Source organism: Euprymna scolopes, chromosome 16 (assembly GCF_053919585.1).
Source record: "Euprymna scolopes isolate OS-2025 chromosome 16, ASM5391958v1, whole genome shotgun sequence".
Taxonomy (NCBI): Eukaryota; Metazoa; Mollusca; class Cephalopoda; order Sepiida; family Sepiolidae; genus Euprymna; species Euprymna scolopes.
The window spans coordinates 59580276-59606579 of NC_136497.1; the positions used below are offsets into that span (position 1 = coordinate 59580276).

General features: G+C 32.7%; 1 protein-coding gene across 4 annotated transcripts in view; it reads right to left on the bottom strand.

Moving 5' to 3' along the window:
• Positions 1-10880: 10880 nt before the first annotated feature.
• LOC145295995 (vacuolar protein sorting-associated protein 11 homolog) overlaps positions 10881-26304 on the bottom strand; it is a 156575-nt gene continuing 141151 nt past the window's right edge. For all 4 annotated transcript variants that reach the window (XM_080142004.1, XM_080142003.1, XM_080142002.1 and 1 more), the window contains 4 exons: positions 24630-24683; positions 23678-23744; positions 17618-17683; positions 10881-13048 (listed from right to left, as the gene is read on the bottom strand). In XM_080142004.1, coding sequence (XP_079998130.1) covers positions 12986-13048; positions 17618-17683; positions 23678-23744; positions 24630-24683 — 250 coding nt within the window. In that variant the 3' untranslated portion in view covers positions 10881-12985. The remainder of the gene's footprint in view (positions 13049-17617; positions 17684-23677; positions 23745-24629; positions 24684-26304) is intronic.

Genomic DNA, 26304 nt, shown 5'->3' on the forward strand with positions numbered 1-26304 from the left:
TGAGAAAGTACATATTAAAAATTCATATTTCTCCATAGTGAAATGAATTAAAGAAGGAGAATTCATTACTATAAGAAGGTAAATCACTCGTATTCCATCTTTGAAATCAGTAATCATATAGAAAAGTGTTCACAGGAAAAGATATTAGAATTGATGAATTAAAAAAAACAAAACTTTTTGGTTATCAAAACTCTATATCTGTGCCTAAATCTAAATGCAGATTCCATGAATGAAGCTTCTTTTCTTAAAACTGCCCACCTGCGGAACATTGTTCCATTGGCCTGCTTCCCGGCTGATTATGGTAGCCTTCAAGTCCAATGTAAACAAGTTCTTGTTGAGCTGGCCCCTTAAATAATCCAAATTCTGACCAATCTATACCATTAACGATTAGAACACTACCACCTTACATTCATAAACCTTTATCCTTTAGTGACTATCGGGCCTTGATAAGTGGGGACTCCCTTGTAAAAACACACACACACACACACACACACATACACACAAGCAAATAATTGGTCTAAATCGCACACAAAACAAGTTTCTGCATGTAGCTATTACTTAAAAAAGCTATAATGGCCAAAGAAATAAGGGAAATCTTACTTTACTTTACATATAAGGTGAAATAAAAATACATATCTTTATTGCACATCTGTATTATCTCTTTTTTGTTATAGTCACGTTCATCACATCTTTTCTTACTTTTTCTTGCTAACTTGAATCGTGGTATATTGCCCAACAGGTCATTGCCTATCACTATCACACCACATCTCCTTCACTATCATGCATAAATAATAAGATATGGATGATAAAATAATGATATTGCTTTGGATAACAATATATTATAACCTCAAAAACGTGTGAACTTCAATAAAATCAGAATCAAATTTCCTTTTTAATAACCTGAATCAAAAATATTATGAAAAATGAACATAGTGAGGTGCTAATCTATCTCTGCACAGGTATTTATTTATCCCTCTTTCTCCCAAGTCCATTCTTATCACTTCTTATTTTCATTGTATACCACTCACCAAACTGAATACTGTATTATTACACACACCTGCTCTATCAAGCACTTTTAAATTCACCGTACTTGCTTAATAAACTTAATACAAACTTGCTGGTTACAGAATAATTGGCAATGTATTCTCAACCATCAAATTCTTTTCCTTCTATTAGGTTAATAAAAGTAGGGTTTTTTTGTTTTTTTTTACATAGGCGTCACCACTTATCAAGGCCGATAGGCCACTCAAGGATAAGGGTTAAAGATTGTACAGTAGTCGAAAGGACAATATAGTAATCGATAGTAATGGAAGTTCAGTAAATTTGTTAACTTATCAGAAACTTGTTCACGTTGGACTTGAAGACAACTATATTATAGACAGCTGGAAAGCAGGAAAACGGAAGACAATTCCACAGGCGTGCAGTTCTAAGAAAGAAGCTTTGATCATGGAATCTATGTTTAGGTTTAGGCACAGATAAAGAGTGGGGAAAATTATTGATAATGTTTTCAGTTAGTCGAGTGTTTCTTGTGAAAGTTTGGCGAGGGGGGACCATAGATTGAAGCTCAGTCGAGCACTTTCCATGAAAATAACGATAAAGCAGAGACAAACTCGCAGCATCTCTTCTGTGAGATAGAGGTTGCAGCGAAGAGAAAAGGACATCTCCCACCAGGCCACAAAGTCTATTTTGAACCCTATCAAGGCAGGACAAGTCTTTTCTGGCAGCTCCTGCCCATATGTGGCAACAGTATTCCACCCTTGGACGTATCTGGCTCTTATATAGATAGAGAATTGCATCAGCAGTGAGATATCTACTGGATCGATAGAAGGATCTGACCATTTTTCCAGCGGCCTTGGCAACAGATTTGATGTACATATTCCATTTAAGATCAGGAGTAAAGGTCAAGCCCAGAAGCCTGTCAAAACTTGAGGCCTCCCCAAGACGAGAGCCATTCATTTTAATTGATGCCAGATGGGGATCAGAACGTTGATGATGTAAAGAGAGAAGCTTGGTTTTAGATGCATTAAAAGTAACCAGCCACTCCTTTCCCCATTGTACAACGTGATCAAGATCAGAGGAGAGAGAATCGGAGAGAACTTGGTTGTTTACTGTCTTAGATGTGCTACCATAGATGGTAGTGTCGTCAGCAAAAATGTCTACGAATGATGTAAGGATGTGATTTGGAAGATCATTAATGTAGATCAGGAAAAGAGTTGGGCCCAGGTTGCTGATGGACAGAAGTCTGAAACACTTACAGTTCTAGGAGTTCATTATTACATCTCTGGATAAAAAATTTGAGTTTTTCAAACAATGAACTCCCGGAATATCTGATGAACATTTGAACTGGTGTGACTGCCACCAGTCTCTCACTCCTAGACAAGGTTCACAAAAGAGTCGTCAATCGAATAGGTCACGCACTGTCAACCAAACTCCAACCTCTGTCCCACCAACGAAATGATGCATCCATATGCCTATTGAATGGAACGTGCTCTGAATCCCCTCTACATAAATACTTCTGACTAACTCGACAAGTAGCAAAATCCCACCCCTACACTGTAGAGATCCCTAGTATTTTACTCAAATAGTTTCTTCCCTCGAACTGCTAGACTTTGGAATTTCCTCCTGAGTCCCTGCTTCCATAAATGCAAAAGTTCAAGTGTAATGTGAACAGACACCTTGCTGCTTTACTCCCTATATAGTATTCCTGCAAATTTTGTCCAAAATAGTAGTTCATTACATCCAAGCGGCACTGTGCCTTGTTTGGGGTTAAAAAGCAATAAGAATAAATAACTAAACACTGAATTTTAAATGTCCTGCACATTTACAAGTTGTCATATTAACAAGTGGAAATTTACATATTGTGAAAATTGAAAATAAGCAAGAAACAAAATCATTATGCCACAAAATAATTTACATTTTTTTTTTTTACTAATGAGTTACCACTTTTTAAGGCTAGAAGCTACTTGAGGATAAGGATTAATGAGATAGTTGGATTGTCAGTTGAATGATGAAGAATATTATGAGAAGATTGAAAATGATGAATGGAACAGACAAATTTAGATTGCTTATGAGATTTGTGACAAGTATTTGTTGACATGGAATTTGAAGATGACCATACAAGGAAGCAGTCTGGTGGTAATATGTGCCACAGATGGAAAGCTCTTGGGAAAAAATTCTATTCATGGAAATTCTATTAAAAACACAGAGAAAGAAAGGAACGTTTTATGCAGTTCTGGGAGAAAGACTAGTTCTTGCTGTAGATTTCTTACAAAGAGGAACTATAAATTGGAGGTCAGTTCAACACCGTCTCTGAAAATAATAAAATAGTGAAAGAAACGAGAGCAAACAGAAGAGATCGTATATATTATTTAATTATTGGAATTCTTTTGAGATGAGTAATTTATATATTTTATTTATGGACTGTTATCTTCATCTTTATAGTTGTTTCACAATGTTTCGGCCAACTATTCCTCTAGTATTCGTCAGGTTGTTAACCTTTGGGGCTCGTGGCGCAGTGGATATAGACATTGAATCTCTACAGTTCCGAGTGAGCATTGTCTGAAGATAGCGGTTTCAATCCTACCCAAAGCTGGCCAGAGAATTAGTTGGCCAAAACGTAGTGAGACAACAACTATGGAAGGCAGTAATTACTGAAAATACAGTTAAAGATTCAGCATTCCTATCTCGTCATGGTTGACAACCTGACGAAGGCTATAATGAGATGAGATTATAAGTCCGTAAATAATTAAATAAAAAAAAGAAGAGATCGTGTCCCTCTAGATTGGAAAAGTGACTTTGTATTTTGTCAAAGCAAGTAAGAGTCCTCTGAGTAGATGTGACAGTAGTACGCCATCTGGAGACATATCTGACTCTTATATAAGTACAGGATTGTGTCAAAAGTTAGATATTTTCTGGAGCAAGAGAGAATTTCTCTGAAATAGATGCATAAGTAAAAGTATTGCTACAACATTTTAGTTGCTATAAAATGGCGTTCATCAGGTGTTGGTTATATGTGATTATCTTTTGGGAACTTTGAACCTTGACCATTTATTAATTTACAGGGAACACTATTTCTCGCTCCAATTTCCATACTTATTTGAACATACAGTATTATTGTTTATATTGCTTCTCTTTGGACTATTGTCCTTATCTGCATTTAAATCAAGCATTACTCTTGGTATAAAAAAAACTGAAACAATATGATGTAATAGTGTTGTATAGCACCCTGTTCAGACTTCCTCTGCAATTGTTCTTTTGATGCTGCTGCTGCTGCTGCTGCTGCTGCTGCTGCTGCTGCTGATGTTCTTTTGATGCTGATGATGATGACTGTTGAATGGATACTTGTTAAAGATGAAGGAATGGGGACTTCTTTGTCGGATCGATCATTTGTTGTTCTGCTGGACGAGACACACCCAGTTATCGTTAATTCCAAATAAATTACATATTGTAACATCCAACATCTACAGTCACATAACATGGTTGCTTTGTTGTCATTGTTGATTTCAATTAATTAATACAGATGATTATGATAGTGACATCTTGTTTCTTTTTGTTTTTATTTCGTTTTTTACTTATCATTTAATCATCACTGGGTTCAGTAAGAAAGAAAGAGAAAGAAAAAAAAGAGAGAAAGATTGAGAATTTCATTATTTCATGTTAATTCTTGAGTTAGAAGCCATGTTTTAGTTTCAGAAAAGTTTCCAATTGGTAGTATATATTCTATACAAGTCCTGGAGATGACGAATTCTCAGTAGTGCCTCTCCTTTAGGGGAGCTTGTTTGATCCCTACCTTCATACCTTGTGTCAAATATTGGTGATGTGGGCAGCAATCTAAACCTCATTACGCGTCAAAGATTTTGCAACATTAATGTTTTAAGACATCATTCTATCGATTCATTTCTCAACTTCTCTAAATCATCTCCTAATTTTGTTGATAACATCACGACTCGCATGTTCTTCCCTCCTCTCTGTTCCCACATATTCTTATTTAATAAGCATCTGAAGGCCAATTTACTTTGGCTATGTCTTTGTATGTACTGAAGACCACCCAATATACAATAGCCTTTGCGCTAAAATCAAAATGTAGTATCTGCACTGTTTCAGGGGGTTCTCCTCTTAGGCATTATCTCCTCTTTTAAAAGACAGCCTGTTACCTGAGGCGTCCTCGTTTGGGAAAGAATTTATCTAAGATTGAGTTCTTATAGTCAGTGATAGAGATGCAATTTTATTTATTGTATAAAACCATGCATCCCTCTCGAAAACTGCTGTTTACAATAGTTTTTCTGTTCGTCTTTGTCTTTCTTTTCTTCTCATTCTAGCTGTGTCGTCTTGGCGATCACCAAGGGCACAAGCAATGGTTTACAGGTATCAAAAAATACAAGAATGCAAACTCATAAAAGAAAACAACTCAGTTACATTGTATCAACGTTAGCTGTTGACAGCTGTCTGTAAAGGCATCTTTGTCAGTTGGTTGATCTCATCTGCTAAATCTCTCCCAATCTGCTCTGAGCCCCAAACTGTGATCAACTCATAAACTGTTGTAAACTTATTCTGACTCCTAAATCTATTGACTCAGAATTGGAAATCCTATGTTCGGTCTTTCTGTCTTAAGAGTTCAAAAGACCTCGGCAGCCTTCCCCCCTCCCCCATCTTTTTATTCATTTTACTTCCAATACTTTTGTTCTGCTAATGTATCATTTCCTTTCATTGTCGAGGATCTTGGCTCAGGAAAGGAGGGAATTTCCATAGTATGTCAATTGTACATAAATACAATGTGGTCCATTGGCTTGTTAGAATTTTACTCAATATTTACTAGACATATTAATTGACCTACAGTTGCATAGCTTCTTTATTTGGTGATCACTTCTTCAAGCAGGGTCCTTCTTTTGATACTGATGCTGATGTGTTTACTCCTTTAAGATAAAGGATTAAAAACTACTTTTTGGTTGGAACAATTCGGGATTGTTTTGCTGAACAAAACACAGTCATTGTTAACTTCAATGAACATGGATGTTTTTAATGCTGACATTTTTTTCCCCCAAGGGAGTCACCACTAATCAAGGCTCGGAGGCCACTCGAGGATAAGAGTTAATGAATGTAAGGTGGTAGTGCTCTAATCGTTAATGGTGTAGATTGGATAGAATTTGGATTATTTAAGGGAACGGCACAACAAGAACTTGTTTAGATTGAGCTTGAAAGCTACCATATTGTAATCAGCTGGGAGCAGATCAATGGAACAGTGGTCCACATGTGGGCACTTCTAGGAAAGAAACTTTGTTCATGGAATCTACATTTAGATTTAGGCACAGATAGAGAATGGTGGAAATTGTTGATATTGGTTGTAGCTAGTCGACTGTTTTTTGTGAAAGTTTGGCAAGTGGGGGCTTATACTTTGGAGCTCAGACAAGCACTTTTTTATTCTGCATTTTTTTTTTTTTTTTTTTTTTTTTACACAGAGATCACCACTTATCAAGGCCCGGAAGCCACTCAGGGATAAGGGTTATTGCAAGTACATTACGTTAGTGAGGAGATTTGATGAAGTGTTTACTTAAGGGGGCGGTTCATTAGGAATTTGTTAACATTAGACTTGAAGACATCCAAGTTGTAGTCCGGAGGGAAGCAGGCAGACGGAACAGAGTTCCACAGGCGTGCAGTTCTAAGAAAGAAGCTTTGTTCATGAAATCCGCGTTTTGATTTAGGCACAGATATAGAGTGGGGGAAATTTTTCACAGTGGATTCAGCTAGACGGGTGTTTTTCGTGAAAGATTGGCGAGGGGGGACCAGGGATTGGAGTTCAGACGAGCACCTGCCATGAAAATAACGATAAAACAAGGATAGGCTCGCAACGTCTCTTCTGTGGGAGAGGGGTTGCAGGGTAGAGAAAAGGGCATCCCCCACTAAACCACGAAGTCTATTTTGTACTCTGTCAAGGCATGATAGGCTGTTTTTGGCAGCTCCTGCCCAGATATGGCAACAGTATTCCATCCTTGGCCATACTTGGCTTTTAATTAGCGGTAAAAAAAAAAGAAAAAGAAAAAAAGAGTTGCTGTTGCTATTCCCACACACAGATTTTTGGTCTTTCTATGGCCAACCAAACCTTAGAATATACTACCGTGTATCACATCAGGCTGAATACTGAAGCTGAAAAGTTCACAATGATAAGAAAGATCCGTAATGCAGTTGTAGACATTCTGCCTTTAAGTATGCCTAATTCGTAGGCTTTTACAAATATGTTCTATACTTCATCCATGGCTGAGATCTGAACTATAGAAGGCACTAATGTAAGCGGCCAGGTCTCCTTATTAGAAGACATAATAAAAATGAGTCCTTCCCCTTTCGCTGATCTGGAATGAACTGAAGAAAACTGAAAAGGAAATAAAAATTGGTGCCAAAGGCATGTGACATGTCTGGTTAGATTCGACTAATCAAATTGATTGATACAATGGCAGTTAGGGCTTGTACGATGACTATAATTTCTTACAAACAAGGACGATTTTAATACCAATATTTTGTTCTTTATTTATCATTTAATCATTGTTGTAATAAGATGGAGAGAGATATAACTTCTCTTGATGAGTTATGATCTAATTTATCGACACACCAATTTGCTTCTAGTTGTATTATTCGGAACACTGTTCTCATCTTGAATGTTAGTTATTCTCACAATGTTTCAACCAATGTAATCTATGACCTTCTTCGGGTCTTGTTTGACTCTGGAATCTTTCTATCAAACTTGGGAATCTGCACGGAAGTTCATTTGGACCCCTTTATTTAACCCACAAGGTTGCATGATCTCATTTAGTCAGCCATGACTGGGATGAAGTCCTAAGTAATTCGCAATTGTATTTTTTTGAGCGTCGTCAACACTGAGGATTGAACCTCAAACTTCCAGGAAAGTGTAACTTTTACAACTGAATTTTACCAAGTACTTTATTCATTACACCACAGGTCCTTGCAAGTTTGACAGAAAGATTTCCAAAGTTTGACAAAATACACCTGAAGAAGGTTGGAGGATACATCAATGAAAACGTTGTAAAAATAAGTCAATATGAGAACAGTAGCCCAAAGAATCCAAATAATGCGAATAATCAATCCTCATCTAAAAAAAATGTCAGAAACATAATTCACTTCTAATCAGCTTCTGCTCTAAGAATGTCATCTAACTTCATTGATGACCTCACATGTTTTTTTTACTTCCACCTCCATTCCACACGTTCCAACAGATTACCTAAAAGTGCAAATTGTTATGTAAACAGCTGAAGTCTTGTTGACTCATTGTAGGTTGGCAGCTCAATCAGATGCAACATCTTGTTTTTTCTCCTTTATTATGTTGTTAACAGTCGTCATTATAGTTGTAATAGATATGACAGCAGAGCTTTCTTTGTTTGCTATAGATCATAAAGCAATCAATTTGTTACAATCTGTATAACTCAAAATCATTCCTGATTTCCTTGAAGTCTTCCGATGGCACTATATCTCACAGTAATTTTCCTAACGGAGGATTTCCTGATTTAGGATCAAAATTTGACACAACTGACATAAATGAAATGACTCAAATAATGTATTCTTATTGGAAGAAGATCAGTTTTATTTAGCTGTATTTATGTTTGCTTATAACAACAATCAGTGGCAAGGAGAGGGAGTTGCAAAAATGAGGACCTTTTACAAGCATAATGCCTTGTTCAAATTCATCTGCCTATGACAGAACCTGAACCTAGTGTTAGACACCCGTTTTCTGAATTTGGTGAAAGAATCATTGAAATCATTGAGTATTACAAAAAAAAAATGTTTTTTTTTTCTGGTATCCTTAATGTTAATCTTTGTTGGTCTGCAGTTGAACTAAAACAAACGCAGAAGAGCATCGATAATAAGTGTTCATTTGTGAGATTCATCCTAACTTTATCTTCTTTTTCATATATTCATGCTCATCTGCACTGTCACCTGACCTTTATCTATTCATGTTTTTCTTTTTTTAATCATAAAGTGCATAAATATTCCATGACTTTATGTTCGTATCCAATGTTGTACTATTTTCTTCTTTCATTTTCAATCAGTCTGGTACAATTCTACTGATTCTAGGCCCACAACACTAATTTATCAGTTTGTCTGTCAGTAATTATGAAAACACCTCATTTTCAATTTAACATCCATTTTATATGATGGCATGCATTGGATGGTTTTTTAGAAATTGATTTCTAAATTAACCTATCTCTTTGTGTCCTTTTACTTTGCAAATCTTCATCACTTTCTATGTTTTCATTGGATTTTCACTGTGAACTGAACATGTTACCTCAACTGTTCTACAGCTACTAACCAAGAACTCTCATTTATTCTTTCAAACTAGCCATACAATCAAAGTTTTCTGTTCTGCATACATCTCCCTAAACTGTCCAGATTTAATGTTTCTTCTGAAGTCATTAGATTGAAGCTTGTCTTTAAGACGCACATTACATATCCATGGTGTTATTTTCATATCATTTCTCTCTAAGCAATACATGTCCTTAACCCTTGATAGCCAGATTTCACTCCCATATATTATCATATTGCATATACATGTCTGATAGACTCTACCATTGATAGTGGTAACGCTCTGCTGGTTTGTAATGGCAGGTTTCTTGAACCTGCTTTATCCAATCCTAACTCTTGCAAATACATTAGCACCTACTCCTTCCGAAAATTGTGTGGAAATAATAAGGATAGACTTGAGAGAAAAAGTGATAGGTTAGTTTAGAATTCAGTTTCTAAAAGTCAATTAGCTTGGAAATGATAAGGATAGACTTGAGAGAAAAAGTGATAGGTTAGTTTGGAATTCAGTTTCTAAAAGTCACCCAATACATGCCAACATGTAAAATGGACATTAAACCAAATCTAATGAGAGGGGAAAAAAAGAAAAAGAAAAAAAGAAACTATATAAATAATGGTAATGCCTAATCCCCAAAGCAAAAAAAAAACAAAAACAAAAAAAAAACAAAGGAAAGCAAAAAATAAAGACAAAATATCTCATGTTAAGCATTTCTTTACAAGAGATTTTCATTACTTTTTGACTTCTGAATATTTAAAGAGCACAATCTCTTCTATCTAAAAAATGATAGAAATATCTTTAAAAACTCAAAAATTAAAGAGAGAAAAAAAAAACTCTTTGAAATATTTTGGCCCATAAACATTTTATATTTGGAAATATTAAAGCTGAAAATGTTCAAACTGGAGTCAGATTTTTTGTTGCATCCATCTATGGTGGTATGGATATGTTGAATGAACAAATGTACACACACCACAAGTGAAGGTAAACAGCAAAAATAAAGATGGAGAAAAACTTGAAATGACTCAATGATGATTTCAAGCAATGTCACATCTAAACCAAACATAAATGAGAGAATTTCATCGAAAAAAAAAATGCCTAATGAAACAGAATGTTACAGGAAGACAACAGCAAAAGTAAATACAAAAAACGTAGACTGCCTTCGAATGTATCAATTTTTATGTATACCCTCTCTACTAAAGTAGCACCATTTTTCTAAGCATAAATATGTCATTTTTTAAAATTATTTTCAAATGTATAACTTTTTGATTACAGAGTCTATTAGAAATCATTAGTTTTGTGTACTGCTTTGGGTATATTTATATTTTTCTTCATAGGTTCGATTTGAAATAAATCCCAGCATATCACGCATTGACATCGATAGTCAAGTTAAAATCATGTCCAATGTGCCACCAACATATGATGTAAAAGAAAAAACATTGTCTCAACTAATTATAATTGTAAAGTAGCAACACTGACTGTGGATTGTATTATTTGGTATATGAAACATTACTCTCTGAAGAAGAAGAAGAAGAAGAAGAAGAAGAAGAAATACTCAATGGAAAAAGACAAAGTCAAAACATAATTTCAATTCTCTTTATTAAATATTTTTTGTCCTATAAATTCAATAGTTTTTTTCTTTATATACATTTCTGAAAAGAATTTGAACAGTAACATCTTCTTTGAAAAGTTTTTTCTGAAAAATTTTACACATTTTTTTTTACACAATTTTAATTTTACGCATGAAATAAATTGTTTTTGCTAAAAATACAGAAATAATTTCTCCGTTTTTTTTTGTTTGTTTTTTTTTGGTCAAATTGGAATTTTTAGTTGGGAGAGGGAGGGGAGTCAAAAAGCAAATAAAAAAATACATTCAATCTGTGCGTTTAGCTATGAAAATGCTATTTCAAACATAAGCATCAGAGACCGAATTTCTTATAGGGATGTATCTGAAGACAAATTAATTTTTGTGTTCATTTCTCTTACAAAGAAAGTAACCCGTCTGCAGTTTTTGATAAATTATGGCCTAAAGAAAGAAAAACGTGTGTGGGATCAAGTTTTAAAAACAAAATTTCTCAACTTGATATGAGTGTGTTAAATTTCTCTTGAAAGAAATTCTTTGTAAATCAGAGAAAACATTTTCAATCTGATTCAAGGCCATCAAGAGATATAACATTTGGGATCTCTGACTGAAGGTAAATTTTACAATCAACAGAGATAATTTCAGCTGTTAAGACGTCACTGTTATCTCATAGAAAATATCATTCTTAAAGGATTTTAACCATAGCCATGATTACGTACAGAATTTCTAAAAACAAATAAAATCAATCATTAAAATATGTATTTTGTTTATTCAAAGTAACCTGATTCTTCATTTATAGGAAAATATCAATATTTGTTAAATTTATCGATTACCTCATTGTGGTTCTTAATCTTTGGTATGTAAAACACATGAAAAACCGCAAAGTAATCTTGCAGGGAAATTTTCCCTCTAGTTTTAACTGCTATATCAATTATGTTAGAAAATTCACACTGCCTTAAATAAGACTTCAGTTACATGGTCACCTGGCCTGTTATAAGGATGGCCTTGGCCTGATTTTATATAATAAATTTGCATTTATGAAAATAATTTTCAATCTTATTGAGCTAAACTGACTCTCATTGAAATATATATAAGAACAGAAAACAAATTTGAAAATCACTTACGTGTTGATTAGTTTTGTCTTCAGAAAAATCTGATAGATTTTTTTTTTTGTTTTTACTAAAAATTTCAATTTCAATGAATAAACTGTATTCTAACCAACAGAAACTGTAATTGTGCATTTTCTCCTTTTTGTTAAATGATACAATTTTTTATATTAGTTTTTTTTTTCTTTTTTGCTTGTGTTTTGATTAATTACCAAAAAAACAAGTGAAAACTTAACATACAAGATCCAGTAAAAAAAGAAATGTTTTTAAGTAAATTGTCTCAATCTGAATTCAGGAATATTTAGAAGTTATTCCCATTGTAAAAGGAAGTTATTCCCATTGTAGAAGGAACATGCTATCCAAATAGCCTGATAGGGGGGTAGTATACAGTCTAGAGCATACCCTGTGAAGTTCTTCACATCACTAATCTCCTATGAGACCTTGCACCTCTCAGATAGCATACTATTCTATTTGATCATTTAAACCCTCCTTTCAGTAACCCAAATATTTACAAACCCATAATTAACTGGTCTCTCTTCTTAAAAACATGAAACCCTAAAATACGAGATCCAGTAAAAACAATTTTTTTTTAAAGCACAATCATTATATACAAAATAATAGCATCAGGTATTTCGAAAAGATATTCTGTAGAATTTTGACTTATAATAATAAAAAAAAAACTAATGAAAATCTTATGCAAAGCAATTGTCACTGCCATCAAGAAATGGAAATAATGGAAAGATAATGTTTTGCAGTATGCAAAATCATTGCAACTTAATACATGGATGTTCACCATTTCCACTGGGAAAAGGTCAAGAAGACAAAGGCGCACAAGAAAGAAAAATGGCAAATAGGTCTCAGATTGAAAGCGCAATGTTTGGCCGAGAGCATATGGATGATCTCATATAGTTTCCCCCAACATTTGTAGTTGAGCAGCGGATCTGCTATTCTTATTCACACCTGTCAGTTAAGAAGATTAATGGCATGTAACTGACAGGATTAGAGGTGACGTTGAACATAAGTTCTGTTCTCAAGACCAGCAACTCTTGCAGCAGGCATCGTCTAAAAAGAGAAAAATAAGGAGGAGAAAAGAAAAAAAAAAAACTTAAATGAATTTGTTTGGAAATTGCAGAAGATTTTAACAAAGAAATAAAAATAAAGAATTACTAATAATTAAGATTTATAATAATAATAATTAAGATTGATAATAATAATTAAGATTGATAATAATAATTAAGATTGAACATAAAACCTTCAAAAAAAAATTGGGGGGGGGGGTTAAGCCCTAAATGAGGCAATCTTAAAATGATTGCAATTTTCTTGACTTTTGTGGATTTGTCAGATTCCTTGTGATGTCATAAGGAATCTTCCACTTTAATGGATGAGGTCATGAAATGAGGATGCTATCCATTTACAACATCTCAAATAAATTCATAATGTCTTCCACTTGTTTAGGTGGATGATGCCATTTCTTTATAATCTCATTTATTTTGAACGAAGGGGGGGGTCAATGTTTTATCAAGGCCCAAAGGCTTCTTGAAGATAAGGGTTAATGAGTGTCATGTAGCTGGTGAAACAACACTGTGATGATTGGTAGTGGTGGAAAATGAGGAGAATTTGATTATTTAAAAGGATGGATGAAGACGAAAAAAAAACAAAGAAATAAGATCCACAGAATTTTAGTAGTTTTATAGATAAAGGATTATTTCCAACAAATTTCATGTTTCTATGTCTAATAACATAAAAAATAGACACACATTTCATATTAATGCAAATACAAGATTTGGTACAAGGCACAAGATGGAATATGTTATATTCACTAAGCTTGTCCAAATTACTGACCCATTCTTTTTTACAGGATGACCCCTTCCTCCAAACAAAAACCAAAACAATGGGCTTCTGCACACACTTTTTAGCACATATCTCTGACTATCAATCATACTCAACATAACACTTGTAGACTCAACTAAATATCAATGAGAGCTCGATCGAAGAATATAATGTATTAAACATTACTACAAGAGAACACTTTTTTGTGTATTGATTGAAATGTGAAAATTCCCCATTTAGGATGAGCATTCAGAACTAGATGGATGACTTCTAGATTTATTGAAGAGTAGAAAACTTCACTGCAATTAGTGACAATCGTCCATGATATTCAAGACATCCCAAGCAGTTTATAGTTAAGCTGATCGATAGTGTAAGAGAGTCAGTTCAGCATATTGAAAAACATTAGGGCATAAGAATGAGCTACAGACCTTATACCAATTGCTTATTGTAAAGTTGTGGTTACAGAAAGATGGATCAAGTTTTCACACTTTAAACTTGTCTCAGGATTAGCTGAAAGAAAACTTTGAACGTTATGTGATCAGCAGCAACAAGTGATTTTGAGTGGGCACATTACAACCCAGACCTCCAGCTATAAGGTTCTGCTAGGGGAAAACTACTTTACAATGCAACACAATAGTGTGTGTAAATATCTTCACTGGACGATCCAATGTGACAGCAAGTCATGGGAACACATAGCAGAAAGAACAGTTAGAAATAAGTCATACATCATCCACTATACTATGCAATTCATACAGCTATGTACATAGAAAACAGAGCTATTAAACCTGACATAGTCATATGGGGCAAAAAGGAGAAAGAAGCAACCTTAATAGAAGTTAATGTCCCCAAAAGAGCTGAGGGGGGAAAAAGATAACAGAATACCAAGGCCTTATCTACAACATTAAAAGAAACTGAAATCTTAGAAAGATCTCCGTTATTCCAGTAATTATAGAAGCAACTGGACCCGTGAAAATTTTCAAAAACTAGCTGGCAAATATACCCAGTGAACCAAGTGCAAGAGACATACAAGCAATTGCACTAAGAGAGATAGTTAGAATCCTAAAAAGTTCTCTTGGTTGAAATGTATGGAATAATGGGTGAATGTCTGGTATCCGGTAGGATGCCCCATCTCCAGCTAGAAGAAAAATTGAAAAAAAAAAAGTAGATTCTTTTCTCTGGGGTTACCTTAAAGGCAGACTTAAGTATGGATTATTATGAAACTAAAGGAAGTCATCAGGGAGGAGGTAAGAGCAATATCTTCATTGAACTGTATTGATGTCATGGACAAATTTGTATTATGGCTCAAGAAATGCTCATAGCTAAATGGAGGTCATTTTGAGTAGATGCTCTAAAATAAAGAAAACAAGTCAATAGCAGTCGCATATTTTTATGCATTATTTTCTATTTAAAAACTACATAATTAATCCACAAACCAAATGAATAATTTGGTGTATGGATACAGTTTTTCAAAGCACTTCCATGCAGATATTCTCAACTTTGAATTTTGGAAATCATACTGAGCAAATAATCTGTAGCTGGTTCAAAAACTCCCTAGTTCACATAAATCTTGCTATAGAGTACAACCTATATTTTTTAAAAACTTTACTATTGTCGGTCTTTAATCTTTTAAGTTATTTTTTCAGTTTGATATAAATAAAAAGTAAATTTTATTACGTAACAAAACAGTTGTCTGCTCTTTCTTCTTCTCGCAAGAAAGCCATTTCATTGAACTGCTTTTTAAAACACGCTCAAAAACATTGGAAATTCATGTTGGCCTTGGATATTCATTTGCCTTTATTTCAGCCATTTTAGCCAACCAGCAATACGAAAAATCCTGAAACTCACTTGTTTTAAGATAGTGTTTTTATATGATATTTTAATATGATATCATAAATATGGTGTTTAAATATGATATTTTAATATGCTTTAATATGATGTTTTAAGATGGTGTTTAAATATGATGTTTTAATTTGGTGTTTTAAGATAGTGTTTTGATATGTTTTAATATGATGTTTTGATATGGTTTTTAAATATGTTTTAATATGACTTTTAATATGATGTTTTAACATGATGTTTTAATATAATGTTTTAACGTGGTGTTTTAACATGATGTTTTAATATGATGTTTTAATGTGGCGATTTAATATAATGTTTTAATGTGGTGTTTTAATATGTTTTAATATAATGTTTTAATATGACGTTTTAAGATAGTGTTTTAATATATTTTAATATGGTGTTTTTACATGGCGTTTTAATATAATGCTTTAATATGGTATTTTGTGATCCAGAATTTATTTTTCTACATAGTCATCACCATTGTCAATGCACTTTTGCCAGCCTCTTTTGATGCCTTGGTCATAAAAGTCTGGAGCATGCTTTGTCATTCACAGCTCTGTCATCACTCTGAAATCGACAAACCCATCAACTGCTTCGGCTTTGTAAATGTTCAACAGGCGCCAGTGAATGTTGATCTGTTCAATTTTTTTTTTGCATTGAGGAATTAAATGACGTGTCTCTGTTTCTAACACACATTCTTAATGGTTTGCTTTCTTCGAGTCTCTCACCATCAATATCTGCAAGAAACTTTCAACTCATGAATGCATACGTTCATTCATCATAACAATGCAATTTGCAATCCCAGCTAATCCATTCAGGTGAAATAAAAAAATAGGAAGCAGTATTTTTGGAATGTTCCTTTTAAGTATTTGGTTCAATGGGTAGTGATGTCTCTCAGCAGTCATGGCAGTAGCAGCCATAGAGATGTTGATCTTTTCTTCTTTCTCTTTGTGGTTGCAATAATGAAAACGATTAAAAAACAAAAAAAAAAATCCATTATTTATTCTAGTATTTGGTTTATATTTTACATCAATTTACAGCAAGTACATGTAGATGAATATATTTTCTGTCCGTCTTTGTGGGAATGTTGGAAGAGTCTCGACAGAGAGATTCATTCACTTTGATGTCAAACAACCAAGGGTTAGGATCAATGTCACTTCTCTGTTATATACTTCCTTCCATGACACAACTTCCGATACCCATCAACCTAACCTCTAACTTTCTAATACAAAATTCCTTTTCCTTAATTATTCAAAGCTCATGTAAAAATTTTAATTTTTAACACATTATTTTCATAACTTTTCTTGCATTGACAAAGTACAAAACCGACTTCACAACCTAGTGGATGATGATCTTGTCTCTACTCTGCAGTCTCTTTCATACAAAATAGATGTTGCAAGCCTCTCTATATTCGTTATGTTCATTGTTCGTACTTGACTAAGTTCCAATACCTAGTTCCCTCTCCCTAAAGAACTCACCTAGCTACATCAATAACAAAGAACTTTCCTTTCTCTCTCTCTCTCTCTCTCTCTCTCTCTCTCTCTCTCTGTACCAAAAACCAAAATACAACTGACTGTTCAAAGTCTCTTTCCTAGAACATCCCATCTGTGGAACAAAATATTGCAAGACTGCTTCCTAGCTGAATACAACATGGTCGTATTTTTCAAGTCTAATGTAAACAAATACTTGTTAAACTGTCCTTTTGGATAAGAAAGTTCTCTTAAGTAATCTTCTGCTTATTCCATCTATCTTCTTGTGGTGGCAACCATCATTGTCCAACTGGCAATCTATTTAACCTCTATACTTAAGTAGCCCCCAGGCCTTGATAAGCAATCACTCGTCAATAAAAAAAAAAATCACCAACATCCAATCTTGTAGCAGCCATCTCTAAAGTACTAAATTCTATCAGGGGGGAAAATCAATGAAACCAACATGGAATGAAGCAATTCAAAGTTTCATACAAACCTTGCTAAAAATGCCACGACCAAAATAATCAGCTATCATCGAGAATCCATCTTGGGCACGATCCAACTAAAAGAGGACAACAAAAATAATCCATAAAAAAAAAATTTAATTATTTGCAGCGTTTTTTAATTTCAATTTTTGTCATTTTTTTTGTTCCAATAAAGTTCAGTTAATATTTTATCCATCCTTCTTCAAATGTTCTCTTCTTCTCCAGCGATGTTTTTCAATGCCATTATGCTGAAGTTTCCTGCATACTTAAATCCAATCAACTGAATATTTGATATTCATTTTTAAATTAAAAAAGAATCATGTTTAGTATGGCATGAAAGTTCTCATAAACCCTTGCAGTAGGTCAGACGGTACATTGGCTGAAATAATCGAAAAATAAATATTTCGATTATTTGAAAGTTTATCTTATTTTTTATTGTCACATCAAACAAGGCATATTGCCACTGAAGCATAAAGGGCTGCTGTGATAGGGGCCAGGTTTATATGGAGCAACCTTTTTTTAATTTTTTTTTTTATTACATTTTCACCCCAAACAAAGCACATTGCCACTTTGGTGTAGGGGACTACTATCAGGGACAGCAACTACTGGGGCACTATGTTGGGATTTGGGCAGCAAGATGTCGGTTCACGTTACACTTGAACTTCTGCATGTCAGTACAGTTAGGGAAGCAGGAACCTGGAATGGAATTCCAGAGTCTAGCGAAGAAACTACTGGAGTAGAAAGATCTTTTACATCTAGGGATCTCTACTGTGTAGGGGTGGGATTTAGCTGCCTATCGGGTTTGTCGAGGGTGTCTACATCGTGAGGGCACAAGTGTCTGCAGTTCGTCAGAGCATTCACCATTAAAATACTTGTAGAACAGGCAGAGGGACGCAACGTTTCGTCGATGAGACAGAGGCTGAACCTTAGATGCCAGTTCGGGGCCTATCAGATTGGCGACTCTCTTTTAAACCTTGTCTAGGAGCGAGAGACTAGTAGCAGATGCACCAGCCCAAATGTGACAACAATACTCCATACATAGGCGAATGGTGGCCTTATAGAGGTACAGGATACTTTCAGGTGTCAGTAGTTTTCTAGCACGGTAGAGAGACCCTACCTTTTTCGCAGCGGCCCTGGCAATGTTTTCAATGTAATTGTTCCAACTCATGTTTCCTGTGAATGTTAGGCCAAGCAGTTTGAAAGATGTACTCTCAGACAGGGAGTCACTGGCCATTGCTATTGGTGACAGAGAAGGTTTCTTGTAATTATTGAAGGAAACCAGTTTAGTCTTGGCAGCATTGAATGTGACCATCCATTTATGCCCCCATTCCACTACAGATTGGAGGTCATCCTCTAGTGTTTTTGCCATTTCTTTAGATATGTGTTCATTTGTTTTCCTGTCATGCCTGTTATAGAGTGTAGTGTCATTAGCATATATACCCATCTCAGAGGCAGTTTTGTCAGGGAGGTCATTAATGAATATTAGGAACAATAGAGGTCCAAGGATAAACCCCTGAGGCACTCTCGCATTTATCTCATATTGTTTAGATGTACGACCGTCGAGGACAACCTGGATTTTTCTCTTATCTAAGAAGGATTTAATTATGCTAAGTATTCTACCAGTGATACCGTATGATTTAATTTTCCTGAGGAGACCCTTGTGCCATACCCTGTCAGTGAGTGGAGAGTTGGGTAGCAAGTTGTTTGTTTATTTAAATGTCTACATGTTGATATAATAAGGGACACAATGGCTAGAAAGACAGGAAGAGAGATAAACGTTTTAATATAAAAATGTTACATACACTATTTTTAATGGCTCTGGAAATGCCAGGTAGCTCTGCTATTATATATGTAAAGCAATCACACTAAGACCTAAAGGAAACTCCTCCTGCCAACAGAGTGAGAGCTTATAGGTTCTAATGTAAGTTTTGGTACAAAAACAGATTTTTTCAAATTAAAAAAAATAAAAAAAATAAGAAGAAAAACAGATTTTTAAAAATCTATTTTTCTTTTTTTTTTTAAATTTTTAAAAATCTGTTTTTCTCTTTTTTTTTTAATTTTTAAAAATCTGTTTTTCTTTTTTTTTTAAATTTTTAAAAATCTGTTTTTCTTTTTTTTTTTTTAAAAAAGAAAAACACTTTTAAAAATTAAAAATTAAATAAAAATTAATTTTTAAAAATTAAAAATAAAAAGAAGAAAAATAGATTTACATCTGAGATGCTTTTTTGTCTGACATTCCTTTGCAGATGAATATCAGGTTATTTAATCCGCTAATTCAAAAACATTTTTCATTTTGGTATTTATGAAGAGTGCGAAAAGAAACTATTTTCTAATGAAATAATTTATGAAAATATAAATTCTTTGCTTCTTTTTTCATTTGCTGTTTCTTTTATTTATCATGAAACTTCTATTCACTTTTTACCTAAAAAATATTGGTAATTTAACCAATCACTTTTTGGGGGAAACTACTTTGAACTTTCTTGAAGTTTATTTGAAAATATATTTTTTTTAATTTGAAAATCTCATCGTTTTACTAAGAATTTTGATTTCTAAATTTGGATTAAATTGATTAAAACTCACTTTTTCCAATACAAACAATCTAACACAAGACCAATGGGTGACCAAATGTGTCACTTTTTTCTAATATGTGTAATGAGATATTTTGTCTTTCCCTACTTTCAACGCATTTTGAATCATTCCTTAATTGTTATTGTTTAATGTGTAGATTGATGTTTGTGTTTACAATAGAAAGGGGGGGGGGTCAAGCTGAATTTGCATAAAAGTTGTTTAATCTTAGGTTTTATAGATATTAATGGTTTTAGAAATATGACTTTTGAAAAAATATTTTTTAAAACAAATTAAAATTTATTCCAAGTCTGTTTCAATTACTGTGAAACCGCATTTAGGAAAAATGCAGTAAAGAAACACTTATATTTAGTAAACTTTAATGAATTACAAACATACACACTTATTTAATAAATTAAAATAAAATTGATTATGCACGGAATAAATTTTTCTTTTAAATACATAATAATGATAATAATAAATAAATAAAATAAATAAAGTTAGACTGTTTAAATTAAACTATCTTTGCTATAACACAAAGAGTAAATAAGATCTAATTCAAATAAATAGTTATTAATACACATAATATAAAATTAAAATAACTAAAATTAAAACCCTTTAAACTTAGAACATACCCAACCTTTATCAAAATAATTAAACTGAACAACAAAATGAACAAATATTGTGTGTATGTATTTATATTAATTAACGATAAATTGTCTTAATTTTTTCCATTTTTCAATTTTCATTCTATAAACTCTGTTAGAATCTTTATTTAATAAAACAAAAACATACTTGCATACTTAAACTGTGTATAAACAATACTTAAGCTATATTTTCACTTCTTAAAGTCATTTTTCGATCCGTATGTTAAATAATATATAGTAAGCAACCATTTGTTTTATTGGGATTTTGGTTGAATTTGTTTTTATTGCAAATTATTTGTAGATTATAGATAAAAGCAAAAACACTAAAAAAATCAATTAAGAATATACAATTTTCTTATTCAAATAAGTAAAACAGAAATCACTAAGATTAAGTTTATGTGGTTAAATAATCAATTGTTAACTATTCTGCACACTCCTAAGTGGATTGTTAACTATTCTGCACTTTCAACACACAATATCTGAGGTTAAATTCAACATACTGTGATCAAAATCCAATCAACTCGGTCTTTGAAAAACAGGTTTTTTATTCAAGCTGGCAGCATTTCATTTGCAAATAAAATGAGGAATCTTGTTACTTCACGACATCACCAGCATATAAATAGAAATATTAGCCATCTTTTTCTTTATTCTTTTTTGTTTGCCATCAGACAGTGCAAGCTGTACAAAATCAGATTTGTACTAATTTTTAAGGTATTTAATCAGTTATCATTACTGAGCAAAATTGATAGCTCTTTCTTTCTCTTTCTAGAGAGAAAGAGATAGCTTTACCACATAATTGAGAACATACATCATCTGCTATTCTCAAATGGTCACTCATCTGGTACTAGAAAGGCTCATATTGTTTAACCTAAGTAATCTAACTAGAACCACCATGTCAAACGTGATCATGTTATATGACACAAAATGTTTTACTATTCTAGGTTTTTATGGAAAAATTATTACTACAGTAATAGGTGATAATTATTCGTATTTTGCCAACTAATTGACAAATAAATAATGAGGACATTTTAGTAATGGGCAGGCCTAATAGTTGCAATCGGCATGAAAATGGGTAAAAATCTAACAAATTCTAAATTAAATCTACACTCATGAGATTCACGGTTTTTCACAAAAATAATATTAATTTTACAATTTTTCTTTAAGTATTGATGTTTTTTGTTCGTTTTTAACGGCATATCTAGTCTTTCCAGGCTATTTTATGCTGAAACCAGTAATTTTAGAAAAAGTTTTTGTGCTTCGTTCCTTATATTATCACATATTTATTCATGATATTTAGTTTGGTTGTTGTTTTACGGCATATCAATCCTTTTCAGATTATTTAATGCTGAATCCAGTAATTTTGGGAAAAGGTTTTATGCATCATGATGAAAAGTTATTAAAAAAAAATTACTTTACCAATAACCTAGGGTCTGAGTGATAATTCCTCTAAATGTACAAAAAAAAAAAAAAAAAAAAGGAAGCAAAAAAAAAAAAATATCAGTTCTTAACCCTACTACTAATCCTAAATCAGAGTAGTAAGCACCACTCCTAAAAATAATACCTTTCTTAATCTACCACTAATCCGAAGTTCGAATAGTACCTCCCCAACAAAACAAACTTGTAAAACCACATAATCACCTAAAACAGACCCGTTTCAAAAAAGTAAATATAAAATTTATCAGTTAATCAAGACATTAAAAAATGAAAATATCGAAAAAGGTTATATTGTACGTATCCGTTTTGGACTGAAGATCTCCGAAAAAAATTTCACTTAATTTGATCAAGTAGTTTTTTTTTACAGCGGAAAAACATGTTTTTATGAGAGCGCGTTGAAGTCAGCCATCTTGGAATCTTTTAGAAAAGCCATGGGAAATAACTCCAGTTAAAGCGCCGACACTCCCTCCCCATCTTTAATACTAGCTTTTCTTCCTAAAAATCAAACTTTTTACTCGATATCATACCAAATAGTTTTTTCGCTGTAAAAAAGAAACTACTTGATGAAATTAAGTGAAATTTTTTTTGTTCCATAATGGATATGTACAATATAACCTTTTTTTTTTTTTTTTTTTTTTCGATATTTTAATGTCTTGATTAAACTGTATAAGTACCAATTTGTTCTATGACTTATCAACCTTTTTCTGGTTATTTACTGTCGAATCCAGTAATTTTATCAAAATATTTTATGCTTCAAGTGTTTTATATTTTCAGTTGTCTTGTTTTACAGCATATCAACCCTTTTTCAGATTATTTAATGTTAAATCCAGTTATTTTGGACAAAGGTTTTATGCATCAAGTTCTTTAAATATTCAAATATTTATTTATGGTGTTTGGTTTGGTTGTTTTGTAGAGGAAACTTTTTGTTTTTGACTTTGCAAGACATGATTGAGTTTTGCAAAGGGAAAAGAAAACAATTACATCAATGTTTGGTGCATTTGAAGTCAGTGAGCCAATATCTTCTGACTGCCTGATCTGTTTGCGCCAGCAAAGAAAGTGAAAGAGGAAGAAAGAAAAAAATAAATTAAAAAAAAACTATGCCAAATGATGAAAAAATAAGAACATGAAGGTCTAGTAATTTAGCAGAAATTAGTTTTTGCTTAAAAGAAGGACCCCCCCCCTCCACTTTTTCTGAATTCAAAGGAAAAGCAAGATTCCACTTTTTTCCGATATATAAAAAAGCTGAAATCTCACATTCCTGTATAACCGAATCCAATCTGCAAGGAATTTGTAATAATCAAACATAGTGTGTAAAAAGTCAATAATAATCTGACGCAAGCCAGATGTGTGGATACGTAAATAATTATTTTAATAAAACTTAAATGATTCTTATATGCAAATTAATAAAAGCAAAAATAAAATTACCTCATTATGGAAATGTTCATGAATATCCTTATTTTGTTCCTGAGCATTGATGACCTCCATCACCTTGCTATCGTAGAGATTAAAAAAAACGATTAAAGTAATCAAAAGACATTTAAAAAAAAAAAGCAGACAAATAACTAATTGATATTAATAAAGCATAAAATAATCAGTTGCATTGTGTAAAATATACAAACTATAATCATAAAATGATATCTTTTATATTTCTTTATTTTAAAAAAATTAATTAAACTGACTTTGAAATCTAGTGGGCAATGCCCTTTCCTCTCTACCACCTCTTACTTACTGAAGAAACATAACTAGTCTTTCATGGAAGGTGTTCAAGCTTAAATCTACCCCCCCCCCCCTCCTCTAAAACGTTCACAACAAAAACTCGTCTATCTACAACAACTGTCGATAGTTTCTTTTTATCTCTCGCTCTATCTAAAACTAAACAAAACTTCTATGGACAAAGTCACTTTCCTAAAACTATCCATCTGTAGAACACAATAATGTGGGGCTGCTTTCCAGCTGACTACAACATGATTATTTTAAAATCCAATGTACATAAATTCTTTTTTGAAGTCACCTTCTTAAATAATCAAATTCATTAATTCACAGAAACTGATGAACAAGCAAATTTTGCCCACTTAATTACATGAATAATACTTGTGATTGGCTGACAAAATGGCTTCTCAGCATCATCTCCAACACCAATTAGTCAACTGTCTTGACTATTTGTTTACAACAATCATTTCTGGGTTTATGCTAGCCATGCTTGTTTAGGGAAAGATCCCCACTCCCTTTCACCAACCACACAGCACACAGGCTGGTGGTGATTTGTTTGATGAGAACGGCTGTCATCAGGGGAGACAATAAGCAATTCATTTAGTTTATCACTTTCACTGCAGAATTCAGACTCAAACTTGTTTTTTATTAAGAAACAACATCTTACCTATTATTCTGCATACACACATAACATTCATTTTCATTATAACCTTCCAAGCAGCTGAAACAAAAAAAGAAAATATAGCAATGACATCTGGATTTTCGATGACAAATTATTGCTTCGGTGTTTATTTAGAATTAAACAAAAAAAAAAGAAAGAAAAATCTTTAAAAAACTTGATGATGTATCACTTGATGATTGGGTCACGGAACAAAGATGTCATATTCCAAAATTCACGTAAACTGATCAAGTAGTATTTTTTTTAATTAAGAAAAAACAAATTTTATGACAAAGCGAGCTATTATTATGTTTTGATATGCCAAGTTTTATAAATAATGGGAAGGCAACTCAATTCAAACTACCAAGCCTTCTAATGACGACAATTTCTTATTAAAATTGCTAAATATCATAAAAAACAAAGATTTTCTTATGAAATAAAACTAATTGATCAATTTATGTCATTTTTGGGAAATGACACCTTTGTTCCATGAAGAGTACATGTATCATAAAAACTTGTGTGCAATTAAGTTTTTTAAAATAGGTTTAATTCTAAATAAGCACCATTGTCTCTCTTCAAACTACTGTCCTCATTGACATTGTATATTTACATTTCTACAATGTTTTGGTTAATGTGTATTTTGGGCTTCTCCAGTTTTATTGTTCAGTATTTTATTGTAATTATTTACAGTAATGCATTTTCTGTATCTAAATACAAGATGGTCGTTGTACACAAATAACCAACAATCATTATATTTAAATATGGAAAAATATCACTGTATCTAAATGAAAAAATACACCTGAGAAAGGTTGGAGAGAATATTGGCCAAAATATTGTAGGAATAGAAACATCAAGATTGATGCGAACATTAGTCTGGAGAAAATGGTGTGAAAAACAAAAAAAATATTTTTTTTAAACAAAAGTAAAATAATAAATGAATGTGAAAGGTTTTTTATTTATCACTTTATCACCATCAAAACATGTGAGTGTTATTTTAATCAATAATATATTTTGAAATATTGTATCTATAGTACAGCTGAAAAGACCCAAAGACAACTATATTAATACATAATTTGCATAACTATTTTAAAACAGTTCATAATGAATTAATGTTTGGCGTTATTCATTTGTAATTTAGAAATCAATATGAAAATTATTAGACAAAAATACCCCCCCCTCCAAACATTCGATATAACGTGGACCTATTTTCAAGTCGCCATTTTGGAATAGACAGGTAGAAGTATAATTTGAAATTACTGGTTCATAAAATTTTGTTTGCTCTTAAGTTCATGTTGCATATTCCATTTGATGTGAATTGCAAACTTACATGACTTATTTTTTGCCATTTCTTCTGATCCAGGGCAAGTTGGTTGATGGATGCCCAACTGTTGAGAAATGTTCAATCAAAAACATTTTCTCTCCACATTCTCTTTGGCTTTTCTTTGCCTTTTTTGCTCTTAAGTAATAATTAAATAATAATCTCTTTCAATATGAGTTTTGCATGTTTTTTTCCTTGCAGTTTTGCATGTTTCTTCTTTTTTTGCTTTGGACTATTTTAATAATTAAATCAAGGTTTCTGATGAACAATGTGCGACAATTAAAGACTTTATTTTTGTTTGCATGTTGTGGAAACAATCATAAAACCAAAAAATATAAGTATTTGCAAAAATAAATAAATAAGCCA